Source organism: Carlito syrichta, unplaced genomic scaffold (assembly GCF_000164805.1).
Source record: "Carlito syrichta isolate Samal-C Ts95f unplaced genomic scaffold, Tarsius_syrichta-2.0.1 Scaffold316392, whole genome shotgun sequence".
In the NCBI taxonomy this organism is placed as follows: Eukaryota; Metazoa; Chordata; class Mammalia; order Primates; family Tarsiidae; genus Carlito; species Carlito syrichta.
Genome location: NW_007260488.1, coordinates 197,313 through 214,759, shown reverse-complemented (window position 1 = coordinate 214,759; position 17,447 = coordinate 197,313). Strand labels below are relative to the sequence as shown.

Below are 17,447 nucleotides of genomic sequence, written 5' to 3'. Positions count from 1 at the left end.
GGCCCGAAGACGTCCAAATGCAAATGCCGAGTAGACAGAGGAACGAGACATGATCTGGATCCCAGAGAAACTTGGCAGGAGATGCCGATTCAGGGGGTGAGGTGTCTGAAGATGACATCGGAGGCCTGGGTAGATCAGCTGAGAGGTAGTGTACACTGAGGACAGAAAAGGACCCAAGAGAGAGCCAGAGGCACTGGGCATTTTAAGGTTGAGTCAGCAAAGGAAATGGAAAAAGAGCAGTCAGCAAAGTGAGAGACAGATTAGGAAAGCACAGAGTCAGAAGCCGGGACAAGAAAGAGGCTTGGCCGGGCTCGGTGGCTCAGCCTGTAATCCCAGCACTTTGGGAGGCCAAAGCAAGTGGATTGCCCGAGCCTGTGGGTTCAAGACCAACCCAGGCAACTTGGCGAGACCTCATCTCTACAATAAATAAAAAATTAGCCGGGTGTGGTAGTGCACACCTGTAGTTCCCGCTACTTGGAAGACTGAGATGGAAGGATCACTGGAACCCAGTGGGTCAAGGCTGCGGTGGCTGGAAGCGTGCCACTGCCCTCCAGTCTGAGCCTCAGAGTGGGATTCCAACTCAAAAAAAAAAAAAAAAGAAAAGAAAAGAAAGAGGCTTACGTGGGGAGAGGTGTGCTAAGTTTGGGAGGAGGCAACATCAAGGAAGTCCCTCTGAAGCCTCACTGAGATAGAGACCTGAGGGACAAAGAGGAATTAGCCAGGATGGGGCTCAGAGGGTGTGTAGGGCGTGGCTTGGAGTGGGCAGATCTTGGTTCATGGACAGAACTGGGAGTCGAGGCATTACAAACAGGAGGAATGGCAGGTGCCAACGTTCTCCATGGCTCGCTGCACCCCAAGGGCGGGCTTTTTGGAGTCTGTGATGCACAGGACAGCATGGACCTGACCAGGCGCCCCTGAAAGAGCTGAAAGGCTGGATGCCCTCATCTTTGGGTTTCATCCTGATAGATGGAAAGCCACATGGGCAGCGTGATGGTTTGTTAGGGTGACCATGACAAAGTACCACAGACTGGGGCTTAAACAGGAGACATTTGTTGTCTCTCAGTTCTGGAGCCTGGAAGCCCAAGATCCAGGTGTTGGCAGACTTGGTTTCCCCTGCAGCCTCTCTCCTTGGCTTGCAGATGGTCGACTTCTCTCTTGTCCTCACATGGTTTTCCCTCTGTGCATGTCTGTGTCCTAATCTCTCCTGATAGGACACCAGTCTTACTGGAAGAGGGTTCACCCCAGTGACCTCATTTTACCATAATTACTCTGTAAAGCTGTCTCCAAATACAGTCTCATTCTGAGGTACTGAGGGCTAAGACTTCAGCTTTTGAATTTAGGGAGAGCACGTTTTAGCCCATAAAAGGAGACAAGACCCAGTGAGCCCTCTTTACTGAGGGCACTAGACATACAGGGAGCACAACCCATAGCTCTGGCCCTCGGTGTGGACACGGGAGGGACTGGTGAATGGACTCCTGCTTCCCCCCGCATTAAGTGGACCACCCTGACTCTCCCACCCACTCTCACATGCAGGCTCACTGGTTGGCCAGAGGCTCTCAGACCATCCAGATGTGAGGAAAATCGGGTTCACAGGCTCCACAGAGGTGGGAAAACACATCATGAAAAGGTAGGTATCTGGAGGAGGGGTCACTGCTGGTCAGTGTCGGCATGGCACTGCTGTTCTGGGAGCTGGTCCTGCTTCTCAGGCTCCAGTGTGCAGCCAGCATCCAAGGCCGTGCTCAGTGCAGATGCTGCTGTGGTGTGTCTGCGTTTCTGACAGCCCTTGGGAGGCCACAGACCAGCAAGGGTTGGTGCCACACTGCATGGGGCTACCCCTGAGGTGGTTGATCTGAATTGAGATGTGTTGTGAGTGTAAAATGCACACTAATTTCGAAAACTTAGCACACACAAAAAGTAAAACACCTCGTTAACAAGTTTTTACGCTGATTTCAAGTTGAAATGATACTATTTTTGATTAGTTGGATTAATGAAGTAAAATATATTATTAAGATTGATTTAATCTGTTTCTCTTCAGTTTTCTTTTAATATGGCTGCCAACAAGAAATTCACATTTGATGTTGCCAGTGTTTTTTTTGTTTTGTTTTGTTTTTAGTTGGAGTCTTACTTGGTTGCCCAGACTGGAGTGCAGTGGCCGCTCCCGGCCACCGCAGCCTCGGCCTGCTGGGCTCTGGCGATCCTTCTGCCTCAGCCTTCCGAGTAGCCGGAATTACAGGCGCGTGCTACCACGACCGGCTGATTTTCTGATTTATTGTAGAGATGAGGTTTTGTCAAGTTGCCCAGGCAGGTCTCAAACCCGCGGGCTCAGGCAATCCACTCACCTCGGCCTCCCAAAGCGCTGGGATTATAAGCTGAGCCACCGAGCCCGGCTTTGCCAGTGTTTTAAGCTTTCATTGTATTTCTTTGGACAGCACCAATCTAGAAGAACCTCTCACCTCCCAATGCTCGAACTTTGGCTTCCACTGCCTGGGGTCATCTCCTGACTCTTTCGTTAATTCACAACATTTGGTCCTGGACAGACCACAGGGTGGCAGCTGGAGCACTGCTGTTGTCAAAGCCCTGCCCTTCCCCACGGAAGCTGAATTTCTGGTTTTGGCATGTGCTCTTTGAGTAACGGGCACAAACAGGAGGTGCTGGCCATTCTGCTGAGCATGCTGGCCTACAGGCTTTTGGGCATCTTTCTCCAGGGACACGTGGCCACTCTCTGTTTTTGCCTTGAGGGTCACTCCTATGACCTCCAGGACAGCCCGGCTTCCGTGTGACAATTCCACGGAAAGGGCTGCTCTTGCGTTAAAAGCAGGCTCTCCTTGATGCAGGACACCATTCTGTCTCTTTGGGACCTTTCTGTAGCCCCTGGCCCTGCTCTCCACAGGCCTTTCTGTGCCCCACTAGGGGATTCTGGCCCTGCAGACCCCTCCCATGTACCCTCTGTAAGCCGGTGAGCACACCCTGAACATCCTCCACTCCCAAATGGCACTGTGCTCGTGCCCAGCACCACGGCCTCACCTGGCATCCCCCTTTGGTTCAGGAGCCACCACCCATGTGGCTGACAAATTGTGACTTTAGAGTCAGTTGAGGCTGTCATCACATGTGAGCACACCAGGCAGGAGCTGCTCTGATTCATTCTGAGTTTTCCAGCAACCACACCGACTGGTACAGAGCACACTTCAGTTTTACCAGTGGGAAAGGGATTGGAGGACAGACATACAGCTGAATGGGGGAGGATGGTACCTGCAAGGAGCTGTAGCAGGTTTGTTTTTCTCCTGAGTCAAAGGCTAGACAGTCTTGTTCTCTGTAGTGTGCAGGCTATAGTCATATCTGAGCTCATGTGAGTCAAATCCAGAGACAGGGCTCAGGAAACATCAGCTCTGTGGACTCCTTGGAAGGAGGGCTTGGATGACCGGCTGGGTGGACCCTTCCTGTTCTGGCACTCTGTGGCTCTGTGCAGGAGACTTCTCCCCATACGGAGCCTTGAGTTTTGATGTGGCTCTGTTAACTGAGTGTCCATTTGAAGTCAGTGTCACTGGAGTGTGCTGCTTGCCCATCGAGAGGACATGTTCATAACTCCCAGCACCTCTCTGTTTGCACTGTCACTAAAAGCGGAGGTGCTGAAGCTCTGTGGCCATGGAAGCTGCTGCAGATGGTGGTGCCACTTCTAATGTATTCCTTCCTCGTTTGTTGAATGCCAGCTACACGCAGGCACTGTCTTGGCAGACACCAGGCAGACACATGCCTGCCCTGGTGAGCTTAAGTTCTGGCAGACAGAGAAGCAGGCAGGCTACATAGGCTGTTGTGGTTTTATATGGGGTGATCAGAGACACCCCCCCCCCCGGAGAAGGGAACGGAGGCCTGAAGGAAGTGAGGAATCGAGCACAGACATCTAAAGGAAGTGCAATCCCAAGAGGACAATGGGGGCAAAGAGCTGAGGTGGGTGTGCGCCCTGGTGTTGGAATTAAGAGAGGCCCAGGTGAAGCCAAGAGGGGCCCAGGCTGAGAGGAGCCAAAGTCACTGATGTGTGGGTGTGGGGAAGGCGCTGGGCCAAGTCTTGCTTTTTGGAGTAAAGCCTGCTTTGAGCCTGCCCCTGTGCTCCTGCTCCCCCGGGCACCAGTTCCTCCAACCCTCTGTTCCTTTCAGCTGTGCCCTGAGTAACGTGAAGAAGGTGTCCTTGGAGCTGGGCGGGAAGTCACCACTCATCGTCTTTGCTGACTGTGACCTCAACAAGGCTGTGCAGATGGTGAGGGCCAGGCCTGGGGCGGGGGCAGGAACAGAGGGATGTGTGGGGACTGACGGGGGGAGAGGAACAGTGCAGAGGTGGGATGGGGCAGCCATGAGAGCTGGGGACAGTCACAGGGGGACAGGGATAGCCTCGGGGGGACAGAGACAACCACAGGGGACAAGGACAGCCACAAAGGGACAGGGACAGCCACGGGGGACAGGCACAGTGAAAAGGAACAGGGATAGTGGAGGGCAGGAGGACCTGTTTCTGATTCCATAGTCCAACTCACACCTTTAGCCCAGCCTCAGTGGTTGTGAGTCCATGGTGTCACCACAAACATAGCGTGGAAGGAAACAGATTTGGGGCAAGAATGGCATGTGCCCTCCAAAACTGGTTCCCCAAGAAATGTCATAACTACCAGGATGATCATTGAAATCAGCTGCCTATAGTATTTATATGTGTATACGTGTGTGTGTGCGTGTGTGTGTGTGTGTGTGTTGTGTGTGTGTGTGTGTGTAACTGAGAAACACTTCTATGGCTCCATCTGTTCTTCAGCGTGACAACCTCTTCTCTCTGATAGAAGAGCAGGCCTGTTATGTTCATCTGTTTCACTGTGGTAACTAATTTGCTATCCATATGTGGCCCATAATATCATGCCATAAACCTCAAATATACACAATAAAATGTATTTTAAAAAGAAGAAGAACAACGCAGTACTCTGAGCTTATTCCTCTCTGTAGGTGGCCATGGGAGCCCTTGCTCAGCTTCACCTCTGACTCTCTGTGCAGCCCTGAGCAAGTGACTTAACCTTTCTGGGCCTCTGGGCTCCCACTTGTATGTGCAGTACGGGCAGCGGTAATGCCCACTTCCCAGGTTGCTGTGGGATGAATAAGTCCGGAGGTCTTAGGACAGTGGCTGCCTGCGGCGAGTGCCACGCAATCACTTTTCTCACCGTTAGTGTCATCATTGTCGTCATTATGCCTTGATCCTTTCTTAGTTCCTATAGGGTCAAACCAGTAAAGTCACGTCCAACCAGGTGCCTAAATGTGCCCCCAACTTCTATCTAAGTCTTAGAGATGACTTGACACCCAGCACGGGGGTGAAAAGGAGTCCAACCTCATTAGATGGGGAAGCCAGAGGAGCCAGGGATTATTCACAGGCCCCCGGTGAGCCCGTCACCCCCAGAATTTTGGCCCCAGTGCCAGTGGGACACTGCTGGACCCTGAGCCAAAGGACTGGTCCCTGTCGTTGGGCCACACAGCCCCAGCTTCTAGGAGAGCTGGGCTTGACCCTGGCTCTCCTTCCTCTCCTGGCTTTCCCACAGAGGGCTCCCCAGCTTCAAAAAGTGGACTCACTTGGGGCCGCTGAGGGCCCTTGTTCTCAACTCCTGCCAGGAGTTCCCTCAGGCCTTGGCTGCCTCTCTCTCCTACTGCCCTCCCATGTCTGGGCTTGCCGCCTGCCTCTGCCTGCCTTCTGCTTATCACCATTGCTTGCTCCTTGCCGACATTGCCTGGTGCCTCTCCAGCTGGCTTCCGAGTGTGTAGGCTCTGAACTAGAAAGGTCAGTACCTCCTGCATACCCACATGCCCAGCCAGTGTGCAGAGTCCACTCCCGCTTGTTTTCCATGAGACCTTGTCCTCCAGCGGTGGGAACCAGGGCTCTGTCTATCTCCCCCTCACTGCGTAACCTCGGGCCTCAGCCTCCTCACTTCCCACACTGTCACGTCTTAGACCTCCTCTCAGGGTGACTGAGGACTGAGTGGGGCATGAGTGTCTGTCACTGACTTGGCCTGGTCTGCAGAAAGAGGTCAGGACACACGCTTACTTTTCCTTCCCTATGAACAGGGGTGACTCGGCCCTGGCAGAGTTGGACACTGGAGGCTCTGGGAGGGGCTCTGACCTGGCATTCTTGTCCATTCTCTGCAGGGGATGAGCTCTGTTTTCTTCAACAAAGGGGAGAACTGCATTGCAGCAGGCCGGCTCTTTGTGGAGCACTCCATTCATGATGAGTTTGTGCAGAAAGTGGTATGTTCTATCTAAGGTCTTGGGGCTGCTAGTTCACCTGGACAGGGTTGGAGGAGGGGAGGCATGGCCGGGTCAGGGTGGCCAGGATCGCCCTCAGATGACACCGTCCACCTGGGTCAGAGGATCCTCACAGGGAGCTGTACTGCATCCTCACTGGCCTTTGTCATTTTGGCAAGAACCAGCAACCTTCGGCTCAAATGGAAGTAACCCAAAAGGGCCCATCTTGGGTAGGCTCTCTAGAAGTGAAGCCTGAGACAAGAATGTAGGTGCATGGTTTCCTAAGGTGAGCTCTCAGATGTGGCCTGGAAGGTGGAAGGGTCCAAGAGGGGATGGAACAGAGTGGAGCAAGGACATGGCCTCCGGTCACTTCAGCCCTGGCCTGTCCCCGGATGGGAACTCAGGGCACAGTCACACCACACAGGAGCACCCTGGCATCAAGAGGCTGTGGGCCTGTGGGCAGTCGGTCTGGCTGTGGGCTGCCTGCACCATGATGGAGAGCAGCTCACATCAGCTACCAAACCTGCCAGCAGCTGCCTCATGGCCACATGGATCTACTAGCATGGCCATGGGGATCTGACAGCCAGGGGGATCTGGCAGCCACCAGGATCTGGTGGCCACAGAGATCTGGCGACCCAACCAAACCCAGAAGAGCAGAGTGGACACTAACCTCGGACACAAATGAGTCTTCACAAAGCCCCAGGAACGTTTGTACTGTCTGTCTGTGCAGTTTCTCTGGGGGCCGGCTATGTTCTCTCAGGGCAGCCTTAGGACGTGGAAGAGGGTGGGACTGCGGCGCTAGCTCTGCATTCGTGCCACACAGAGCTGGAGAGGGCAATCACTCCTCTCCACCAACCCTGTGAGAAAAGGCCGTGGGGTTGTCACGAGCCGGGCCCCCATTCACTCTTGTTCCAGGCTGCAACAGCAGAGCGTGGGCGCAAACTGAGGTTGGCTCAGCTTCAGCCAAGCACCCGGCCCCCAGGGTCCATAGAGCAGGATCGAATCAGCTTAGAAGCAGGGATGCTGGAAAGACAATCAACAACTTCTAGGTGTAGTTCTAGACAAAGTGTACTTGGGAAGCCAGAGAAAAGGTGGGGCTGCTGATATGGGGTGGGCAGGCTATGAGGGAGGGTCTCTGGGGCAGGGGAGCTGGCACTGGGTCCTGCAGAGTGGCTCTGAGTGCAGGAGGTGATGGGGAAAGAGAAGGATTTCCCAGGAGGGACTGTGACAGCTTTTGCCATGTCACAAGTGGCCCTCAACACAGCAGACTGGGGAGCGGAGCTAGAAAGAATGGCTGTTCACTTGGCTCACAATTCTGCAGGTGATGGTCTGGGCTGGATGTGCCCAGGTTCAGCTGGCTTTGCTCAGGCATCTGCAGCGAGTTGCTGGGTCAGCAGGGTACTGGAGCTCGGTGGATGGCTGCCCTTGCTCCTAGGGTCCTTCATTCCATGACTTGTGTTCAGCGTGTCCACACAGGACAGTGACAAGACTCCTGAGGGTGACAGCAGAAGCTGAGAGCCCTCTTAGGACTCATGAAACATTGCTTCACTGCATCCTGCTGGCCAAAGCGAGTCACCTGCCAGCCCAGATCAAGGGGTGGGAAAACAGACTCCACCTCCTCATGGCAAGTGCTACCAAGAAATGTGTCCATTTGCATGATCCACCGTAGTTAGGGAGTTGACCAGCTGGGCGGAGTAAGCTTCATTTCTGTGGCAGGCCCAGGACAGGAATACCTGGACCAGGACACAGACTCAAGCATGACTGGAGGTGAAGTGGGATTCATGAGGGTGTGGCTGTGGGGGAAACAGAGTTGGGCACACCAGGTCCTTTCTGGGAGTCTGCAGGGAAGTCATTGGAGTGACCCCAAGGGCCAGAATCCTTGGGATAATCCTCCAAATAGTCACAATTCCAAATAAAGGAAGTGAGACAGGATCCAAGAGTCTCAGTAGGTTGTTCTTTGCATCTGGGAGACACTGGGGAGCAGTTTGGGTTGTCGAGCAGGAACAGAGAAAGGGGACCAGAGGGGATCGGGGCTTGGTAGTGGGGCGGAGACAGGACAGTCAGAGGTGCTAAGTGGTCCTTGGTTGGAAGGGCAGAGGATGGGCCTGGGGTGCTTGAGTCCCACCTGCATCTGATTAGGGCTGGCGGGGGGTACAGAGTTTGCAAGGGGGTGAGTGGTGCTGGCCTTGGAAGAGGAGAGGGAGGAGGCCAGTCTGTCCTGACCACAGTGCAACTTGAATGAGGGTGGAGATGGCTTGTTTAATCTTAGGAAGTCAAGGAAGGAGCCTGGGAGACAGGTGACAAAAACAGGAGGAACTGACTCCAGTCTGGAGCCTAGAGGGCCTGGCGTCGGCCTGCTACTGATTGTGTTCATCTGACTTCTTTTCCAAGTCAGCCCACATCTCCGTTCATTTGCCGACCCTCTACATCCCAGGCTCGAATCATTAGATGTCCTCTTCTCTCACATCCCCGAAGAAACCCTGGCCAGCATCTCCAGACAGCAAAGCCTAGACTACCTTTTATGTCAACTGAGGCAGCAGGAGAGTCTTCCTGGAGGGTGGAGTTTAAAAAATGGGTTTTGAAGCAGGCAGAAGTGGGGACAGGGGTGGGTGGACTTGAGCCTTAGGTCCTTCTGCTCCACCGAGTGTCCATCCTACTCTGTCACCCAGGGCTATTGTAGCAGGCCCAAGGTGCCCCATCCATCCTACCTCCTGGAGTCCCTTCAGCTTCTTGGTTTGTGGGCAGGGCCAGCTTCAGATACACCCTGTGCTCTGCCTGGTCTCTTCCACTGGTCACACGCTGCCTTTAAACTGCTCACCCACATTCCCACACACGTTTTCCAGCCCATCTGTCACTAACTTGGGTCTTCCTTGGAGACTTTTGTACCATAGGAGGCATTTGGGTTTCAGCCTAAAAGGTAGCTTGGGAACAAGAATTTGGAAAGTCCTGAGAGCTAGAATAGAATGTGGACTTTTTTTTTTTTTTTTTGAGTCGGAGTCTCACTCTGGAGTGCAGTGGGACACTCATGGCCACCGCAGCCTTGACCTGCTGGGCTCAGGCAATCTGTCTGCCTCAGCCTTCCAAGTAGTCAGAACTCCAGATGTGAGCCTGGCTAATCTTTTTGATTTATTGTAGAGACGAGATCTCGCCATGTTGCTCAGTCTGGTCTCTAACCCCTGAACTCAGGCAATCCTCTCACCTCTGCCTCCTAAAGTGCTGGGATTACAGGCATGAGCCACTGTGTCCAGCTTTACTTATGTTTTTAAAAAGAAAGGTTTGTATTACCATTTAAAAGGGGAAATGAGTCTCTTTCTCTCTCTTTTTTTTTCTTTTTGAGTGAAAGTCTCACTCTGTTGCCCAGGTTGGAGTGCAATGGCATACTCACGGCCACCACAGCCTCAACCCGCTTGACTCAGGCTTTCCTTCTGCCTCAGCCTTCCAAGTAGCTGGAACCACAGGTGCATGCCACCATGCCCAGCTAATTTTTAAAATTTATTGCAGAGATGATGTCTCGCCAAGTTGTCCAGGCTGGTCTCCAGCCCCTGGACTCAGGCAATTCTCTCACCTCTGCTTCTCAAATTGCTGGGATTACAGGCATGGGTCACCATGCTCGGCTGAGTGTGGACTTTCTTTGGGGGCCAGTGGTAGGTACCAAAATGCAAATGTGAGAGGTGGGTCAGGTGATGACCATCGTCAGAAGCTGTGGTGGCATCCAAGCAAAACTGACTTGGAGAACTTTCTGCAGGTAGAAGAGGTGAGGAAGATGAAGATTGGCAACCCTTTAGACAGGGACACCAACCACGGGCCGCAGAACCACGAAGCCCACCTGAAGAAGCTGATGGAGTATTGCCAACAAGGCGTGAAGGAAGGGGCCACACTGGTCTGTGGTGGGAAGCAAGTCCCCCGGCCAGGTCAGTCAGAGCACTCCCGGCCCACGTGGGTAAACTGGGCAGCGGGCACCATGGCCTCTGGTTTGCCGCCTAGCTTTAACTGGAGAAAGCTAAAGACCAGGTACCTGCCCCATAGGGCTTCAGGCCCCATCTGAGACCTTGGAGCGGGTGAGCCTTGGCTATTTGGACACCAGCCAGACCCAGGTATGGGACAAGCAAGGTGAGGACACAGAACTGAAAGTATTATTCTGTATTGCACTAGACTTTGATTTGCCTTAAAATCACCAGAGCCTTGAAATTCTCTCCTCCCATGGATTTTCTGACACTGATTCTCCTTCTGCTTCATTGGCTATTACTTCTCAGCCACTCCTCTTTGATGGAAACTCTCCCTCTACTGTCCCCTCAATGGAGGTATGTTTCCAGGTGTGTCCTTAGCTTCCAAGTGTGTCCTTCTCATGGAAGATATTTTACCTGGAGGATTTCACCCCCTGCAATGGCTCAGATCCTCCCAGATATATGTCTTGGCTCCACCTCACCCAAAACTCCTGACCACACATACAGCTGCCACTCCCAGCTCCCCCTAGATGTCCTCCAGGCCCATCAAGTGGTCACTGCAGTGTCCCAGCCAGACCCGAGCCCCCACCCCACACACACTTGCTGCTCTGGAATTCTCTGTCTGATCAGGCCACCCAAGCCAGACGAGCAGGAGCCACAAGGGTTTGGGTGACTGTGCTGCTTCCCCGTGGCCCTCTGCTGCCCAGGGACAGGTGCCATGCCTGTCTTCACCATCAGCTCTGTCATGCCTAGTGCCAGATCTCTCACAGAGGAGTACTCAGTTAACGCGATGGACTGAAGTCAGGAAGGAAAGAATGAAGCTCAGATTGTTCTCATGTGTTGACTCCTACTTTTAATTATTTCCTGATTTTATCAAATCCGAGAACCGCCCTTGCCCCTTGCCTTTCACTGCCGGTGTCATGCCGGCTCTCCACCTCTTGTCTCGCCTGGCCCTTCCCAGCAGCCCCCTGAGTGGCCTCCCGAGCCCTGCCAGTCCTTTCCGCAGGCAGCTGCCAGAGCTGGTGACCTCCAGTGTCATAACCACTGCATTGCCACTGTCTACTCATCCCCTTCCCACTCCTGCCAGACCAGCAGTTCCATGAGGCCAGGGACCTGGCAGGGGCAGGATGGCAGGGCTCAGGGTTGATGGAGAGAGTGTGACGAAGGAGCAGCCCCCGGGAACCAGGAACAGTGTGGAACCATCATCCTCATCCCCTGCCAGAGGAGGAAGAGGAGGAGCAGAATTCTTGGAACTCAGGGAGGGGCAGAGTGTGGGATGGGGCTGCCTCCTGGTGGCTAGGGGACAAGGGAGCCTGGGCCAGCAGTCTACCTCTCAGGGCCCAGAGTGGGGTGGAGGAGGGTGTAGAATGAAGAGGGAAAAGGACAGAGAAGTAGCCAGCACTGCCTCACACAACCCTGCGCTTGTAGCCCCACGCAGCTGCAGGGCGCAACTGTTGAGTGAACACAGGCCACACCACATAAGCCAGAATGTATTTGTCCATTACTCAAACTTTCGAAATTGTAGTTAACGTTAAAATGTAAATTTTGGCCAGGCACGATGGTTCAAGTCTGTAGTCTCAGCACTTTGGGAGGCCAAGGCCAGAGGATTGCCTGAGCCTGCAGGTTCAAGATCAGCCTAGGCAATGTGGTGAGACCTCGTCTCTACAGTAAATCAAAAAATTAGCTGGGTGTGGTAGTGCATGTCTGTAGCTCCGGCAACTTGGAAGGTTGAGGCAGAAGGATCACCTGAGTCCAGCAGGTTGAGGATGTGGTGGCCGGGAGAGTGCCACCATTCTCCAGCCTAGGCGACAGGGTGAGATTCCAACTCAAAAAAAAAAAAAAAAAAAAAGAAGTAAATTTCGAATACAAATTACAAACAAAATATTGAATATGTTATTAGGTAAATCACTTGTAAAGTTTTTTGGTTTTTTTTTTAACTTTTTGATTCTCCAAAAACTAGAGGGAGAAAACTTCAAGTCTCTTGATTTTTCTCTAAGTCAGGTAGGATTGAATATCAGCCCAGCGGGTTCTCAGGGCCCCTGAGCTCTGTCTAGGGATAGAACAGAGAAGGGATTTCTGCCATTAGAAGTGGCTGTGTTCCGGTGACCCAAGCCCTGCCAGAGTAGGGAGGCTGGACCATCAGGAACTTTGCCTCTTGCATGCCATGGGCTTCTGTCTCCCCTGCAGGTTTCTTCTTTGAGCCAACAGTTTTCATGGACGTGGAGGACCACATGTTCATCGCCAAGGAAGAGTCCTTCGGGCCCATCATGATTATCTCTCGGTTTGCTGATGGGTAGGAAATCCTACTGGTGTCTCTTGGGGGCCTGGTTCTTTTCTCTGTGTGACTGGGGTCTTCTCTTGAGCCTTGGGAGGTGGAGAACTTAGACGGAGTGGGGACTGTGGACATGGCCTGGGCTGCTTGCTATGTCCCCCTCAGCCACTGCAAGCAAGCAGCCCAGGCCATGTCCACAGTCTATACCCCTGAGAGAAGAACCCCACCAACCAGGCGACCAGGAGGGCTCGAGTCTCCCCTTGAGCAGAAGGCAGTTCTCTGCCACCTCCTCTTCCCTGGCCACATTATATTTCCTGAAGCATGCTGGGTTCTGTTCCAATGGTCTGCTGCTGTGCACTAAACCACCCCAACCTTGAGTGGCTCGGAATGACCAGTGGTTTATTTACTCATGAATCACAGTTTGGTCAGGTTTTGTTGGGGTGAACCCGTCTCTGCTCTGGACCATGCCTGGGCCTCAGCTGGAATGATGAGGCGACTGTCTTCACCTCAGCTGGGGCCTCCCCAGAGGCTGTCTCCTCATGGCAGCCTCAGCGCTACCGAGGCCCCTGGTTCCCCCATGGAGGGCAGGCAGAAGCTGTAAGGCTCCCTGCAATCTGTGCTCAGGACCTCAGCCAAGGTTTAAAGGGAAAAAGACTCCGCAGCTAACTGGGAGGGAAGCGAGGGCCCCTGGCTATTCTTTTTCAGGTCTGCCCTATCTGTGTAGTACCTTAGAGCAAATTACACAGTGGTACTGCCTCATCCTCACATTCACTCCAGCTTGTCAAAAACACCATCAGAAGTGTCATCCTTGGCTCATCTTACTGGGATGAGACTTCACTGTCATCTACCAGATGTAACACATATTCAAACCTCTGATGTCTGGTGTATGCCTGACCTGCTGAGGCCGTGTGTAGGCCCTTCCATGTGGGGGGACCCAGCAGCCCCTCTTTGGGGTCCCCTGCCTGTGATGCAAGAAGCTCACTCTGACAAGCCTGAGGGGCCCTGTGTCTGCTCGCACATCTGCCTCTTCTCTTCCTCTTTGCTTTCCTCCTCACCCCCTCCATTCTTCCCTTCTGTCTGCTCCTATTCTCTTCAACCCAGCATGTTTTCTACTCTCAAGGCTTGTCTGACCAGGAGCATGGAGTAGCCGGGCTTCTCTTTGAAAGAGGAGATGCTGGTCTTTCTGCGCCCATGCTCAGGACTGGCCCCTGTATGCCTTCTTCAAGGCAGTCTTCCTGGATTTTCCCTCCAGAGACGTGGATGCCGTGCTGTCTCGGGCTAATGCCACAGAATTTGGCCTGGCTTCTGGTGTCTTCACCAGGGACATCAACAAGGCCCTGTACGTCAGCGACAAGCTCCAGGCAGGCACTGTGTTCATCAATACATACAACAAGACCGATGTAGCTGCTCCCTTTGGAGGATTCAAGCAGTCCGGATTTGGCAAAGATCTGGGTAACCACTCCTGACCGTGGGTTTACTTTCCTATATTCGCTCAACAAATATCTGTTTGAGGCCACTCAATGCCAGACCCTGCCCCAGGTACTGGGGTATAGAGTTAAACAAGATGGTTGTCAGGGGGTCACTTCTTACTGGGAGGGAATGAGTAATAAGTCAGTGCAGGTGGAGTGCTTGGGAGAAGGCAAGAGGGGTGATCTGGGAGGGAGTGGACATTCTTCCTGGGCAGGGAGGGCCTCTCTGATGTAGGGTACCTGAGCTGCAGTGGCCTGAGTGGTGAGGAGGAGCAGGCCATGAAGATCCGAGGGCATGTGCACTTAGAAGAAGGATCACCAGGGCCTTAAGGGAACCACCTTTGGCCTTGGAGCTGCAGAGGGTCCAGGGCTGTTGGAGTGGGCGGAGAGGCGGGAAGTGGGAGGAGAGGAGGCCTGAGAGGCAGGTTGGGGCCAGACTGAGGGGCTGAGGTTCTGTCAGGGGCTTGGCTTCATCCTCGGAGCAAAGGGGAGCTGCAGAGCCACATGTGCCCCAGGAACCCATGGCAGCAGGCAGGGTTGCCAGGCACACACCAGGCAAGAGTCTGCCTCGCCTGGTGCTCTGCCTGCTGGGTAGAGTGGAGTTCTGCCCTGGCCCTGCTCTTTCCCTGGGTGGCTCCGGAACTCAGGCCTCAGCCTGCTCTCTCCAGCCTGCCACTGTGGCAGGTGACAGGCAGGGACTAGACAGATCTGACAGACAAGCTCGGTAAGAACAGCCGACAGGGTCTGGGGCAAGCAGCGTGCTGTCTTAGGGCCTCGCTCTCTCTCCCCAGGCTCCTGTGCCAGCCCAGGGAGTGCGGGGAGGGCCATACTGAGGCTGGAATCAAAGGGTGGTCATCATTTTGATTTTCCTCCCCTCACCAGCTCCCATTTTTCAAGCCCTGCAGAAAACCCCAAGGGTGCTTTTGAAAGGAGTCCATGTGTGTCCACAGGGCTAGGCTTACATGCACACAAATGCAAGCTGGATATTCCTGCTCCCCCTGTCCTTGTTGGCTTTCTCCTGCCTCCTCCCAGACCACCTTTCTGGTGTCCATAATGAGAATCCATGGGGTTCACTGCTACCCAAAGAAGGCTGTGGCTGCCAAGTCCCTGGGATAGGATCCAGGTCACTTCTGACTCTTCCTGTAGCTGCTTCCTCCCTCTGGTCCCTGTGCCTTGCAAAGAGGACCAGCCCCTTCCCTGGGACAGGCCCAAAACCAGGTGTTCCAAACAGCCCACCAGGACAGACCCAGAGACCTCAGGGAGATGTAGTAGCAGCATGTGGGGCATTGCTGCTCCTGGAGCCAGCCATAGCTGGTGGTGAGCTCTCAAACAGCCACAAGCCATGCACTCGCCATGGGACTGAATGCACGGGCCACATAGAACAGTCAAGGTCTGGGGCCTTGGAGGTCCTGAGAGGCATCCCTTCTTCTTGACCTGGAGGTGCCTGGGGGCAGCTCTGGGGAGAGGAGATGGGGCAGCATGTCTGGGCTAGCACCAAGCTAGTCTCTCCACCTCCCACAACTTAACAGGGCTGCCCCCCAGGTCTCTAAGAGGTGGTAGAAACTGGAGAAGGCTCTAGAATGGTTGCCCAAGGTTGGTTCTTTATTCTGATGGCTGTTTTAGAGTCCTGCCCCACCACGACTGCCAGGAACAATTTAGATAAGGCACATGACTTCCCTGGGTCTCAACTTCTTATCTGTAAAAGGGGTGAGCCTGGGCCACGCCCATGCAGTTGTTCCAGGGATCCGATGGGGTGATACACATGCAGAACAATGTGGACCATGGCGGGAGCCACTGTGACCACAGTGTGTCCCAATGGCATGTGCGGTCTTGCAGGAGAGGCAGCTCTAAACGAGTACCTACGAGTCAAGACGGTGACTTTCGAGTACTGAAGAAAGACCTCCATGAGAAGAAAGACCCATCTCGGCCGTGCCGCCTTTTCTGCACACCTCTGACCTGCCTCCCTCAGACAGACCCAGGGCTGGTCCCTGGTGGTCAGGTCACCCTTCCCTCCCCAGTCCAGAGTGCAAAGTGCCTCCCGCCAACAGAATCCCTCTTGCCTGCACTCCCATCTACATCCAGGACTCCTTCTGTCCGACTGGAAGCAGCCCTTGACTGAGTGAGGCATGGCCCCCAAGGAGAATAAAGGTCCTGAGCAGAGGCTGCCTGCACTTCTGTGTGTTTCTGCTCAGTCTGTGGGTATTCCTGGAAGCCATGTAGTCGCCCTGAGTCCTGGCCACGGTGATGTGATTTGGCCTTGAAGATCCAGATTCTGGGGGGAGAGACACAGAAGGAAATGGGTGCTGGGTCAGCTCGGGCCTCCAAAAAGCAGGGGCTGAGGGCTGCAAGAGGCTTGGAGGGGTAACCCCTGGGAAGCACGGGAGGCACTTTGCACTCTGGACTGGGATCAGGCAAGGAGGCCCGGTCTGTGAGGCAGCTCTGAGGTCTTCCACAGGCATGACCAGCTTCCCTCCCCGCCCCTCTCCTGACTGCTCCCCCAGCTCCAGTGAGTGTGGCCTCGTCTGGTTGCAACCCTCGGGGCCTGCCATGGGAGGCCAGACTTCCCTACCCTGTAATGCCTCCCTCTTTCCTGTGCCTCCTCACATCGCCAGGACCTGGGGACCTGCTCTCTGCACCCCCAGCTGTAGGCCCCAAACGCCGCAACCCGACCCTCCTGCTGTTGCCTCATTTCCCCTCCCTGCCTCTCAATGTTCCAATCTCCTGACCCATCTGGCTCTGCCTGTCTGGATCCCACAGCCCCCTGAAGGCACCTGTCTCCTTCCCCAGGGGCCCTGGCCATGGTGCTAGGAGTGTCCTGGCCAAGCCTTTGCTTATCTGTCGGTCACAGACCCTGGAAGGGTCTGTGAAGTCCCTGTCCCTCCAGGGTCTCTTGCCTGGGTCTCCTTTTGACTTCTCTTCTTCCGGCAGGTGCATAGATTTGTAGAAGTTCTGCCCAAACCTCACCTCCTGAGGGATGATACTAGCACTAAAAAACTCCAGACCCCATCCAAGTACTAACCAATGTCTTAGTTTAAACTAGGTGAACACGGGGAGGGGATTGACAGTAGTCAAAATCTGCCTGGGGAAGGGGGCTCACACCTCATCAACAAGGGTACCTGCACGATGAATATTTGTATACCTAACCCTGAATTGTACCCCACAGTTTTAAAATGAAATGAAATTTTAAAAAAAACCCTCCAGATCCTCTAGATACGCTGATCTTGTTTACTGCTCATTGCCCCAGGGAGATAGGAGTCATTTTAGCCCCATTTATGGAGAAGAAAATCGAGACAGAGAAGTTGATGCACAGTGACTAAGAACCAGGTGAAGAAAAAGAAAAAAGAAAAAGATGTTTAAGTGCCCAGGATTGCACCGCGACTATGAAATTGTTCCCCTTACTCCCCAAATTATAAGAACTTCTAAGCCCCCACTGCCTGCAGAGGAACTCACCCCTCCGAGAGACCCTCTCCCACGCATTGCCGAGTCTGCAGAATGGCTTGCTGCACG

The 17,447-nt window shown here is 53.9% G+C and overlaps 1 protein-coding gene across 2 annotated transcripts in view; it reads left to right on the top strand.

The window, feature by feature from the left end:
* The window catches only part of ALDH1L1 (aldehyde dehydrogenase 1 family member L1), a 78,250-nt gene extending 62,145 nt beyond the window's left edge, over positions 1 to 16,105 (top strand). For both annotated transcript variants that reach the window (XM_008074335.2, XM_008074336.2), the window contains 7 exons: positions 1,534 to 1,627; positions 4,153 to 4,252; positions 6,160 to 6,258; positions 10,001 to 10,166; positions 12,387 to 12,492; positions 13,724 to 13,923; positions 15,777 to 16,105. In XM_008074335.2, coding sequence (XP_008072526.2) covers positions 1,534 to 1,627; positions 4,153 to 4,252; positions 6,160 to 6,258; positions 10,001 to 10,166; positions 12,387 to 12,492; positions 13,724 to 13,923; positions 15,777 to 15,832 — 821 coding nt within the window. In that variant the 3' untranslated portion in view covers positions 15,833 to 16,105. The remainder of the gene's footprint in view (positions 1 to 1,533; positions 1,628 to 4,152; positions 4,253 to 6,159; positions 6,259 to 10,000; positions 10,167 to 12,386; positions 12,493 to 13,723; positions 13,924 to 15,776) is intronic.
* The last annotated feature ends 1,342 nt before the right edge of the window (positions 16,106 to 17,447 follow it).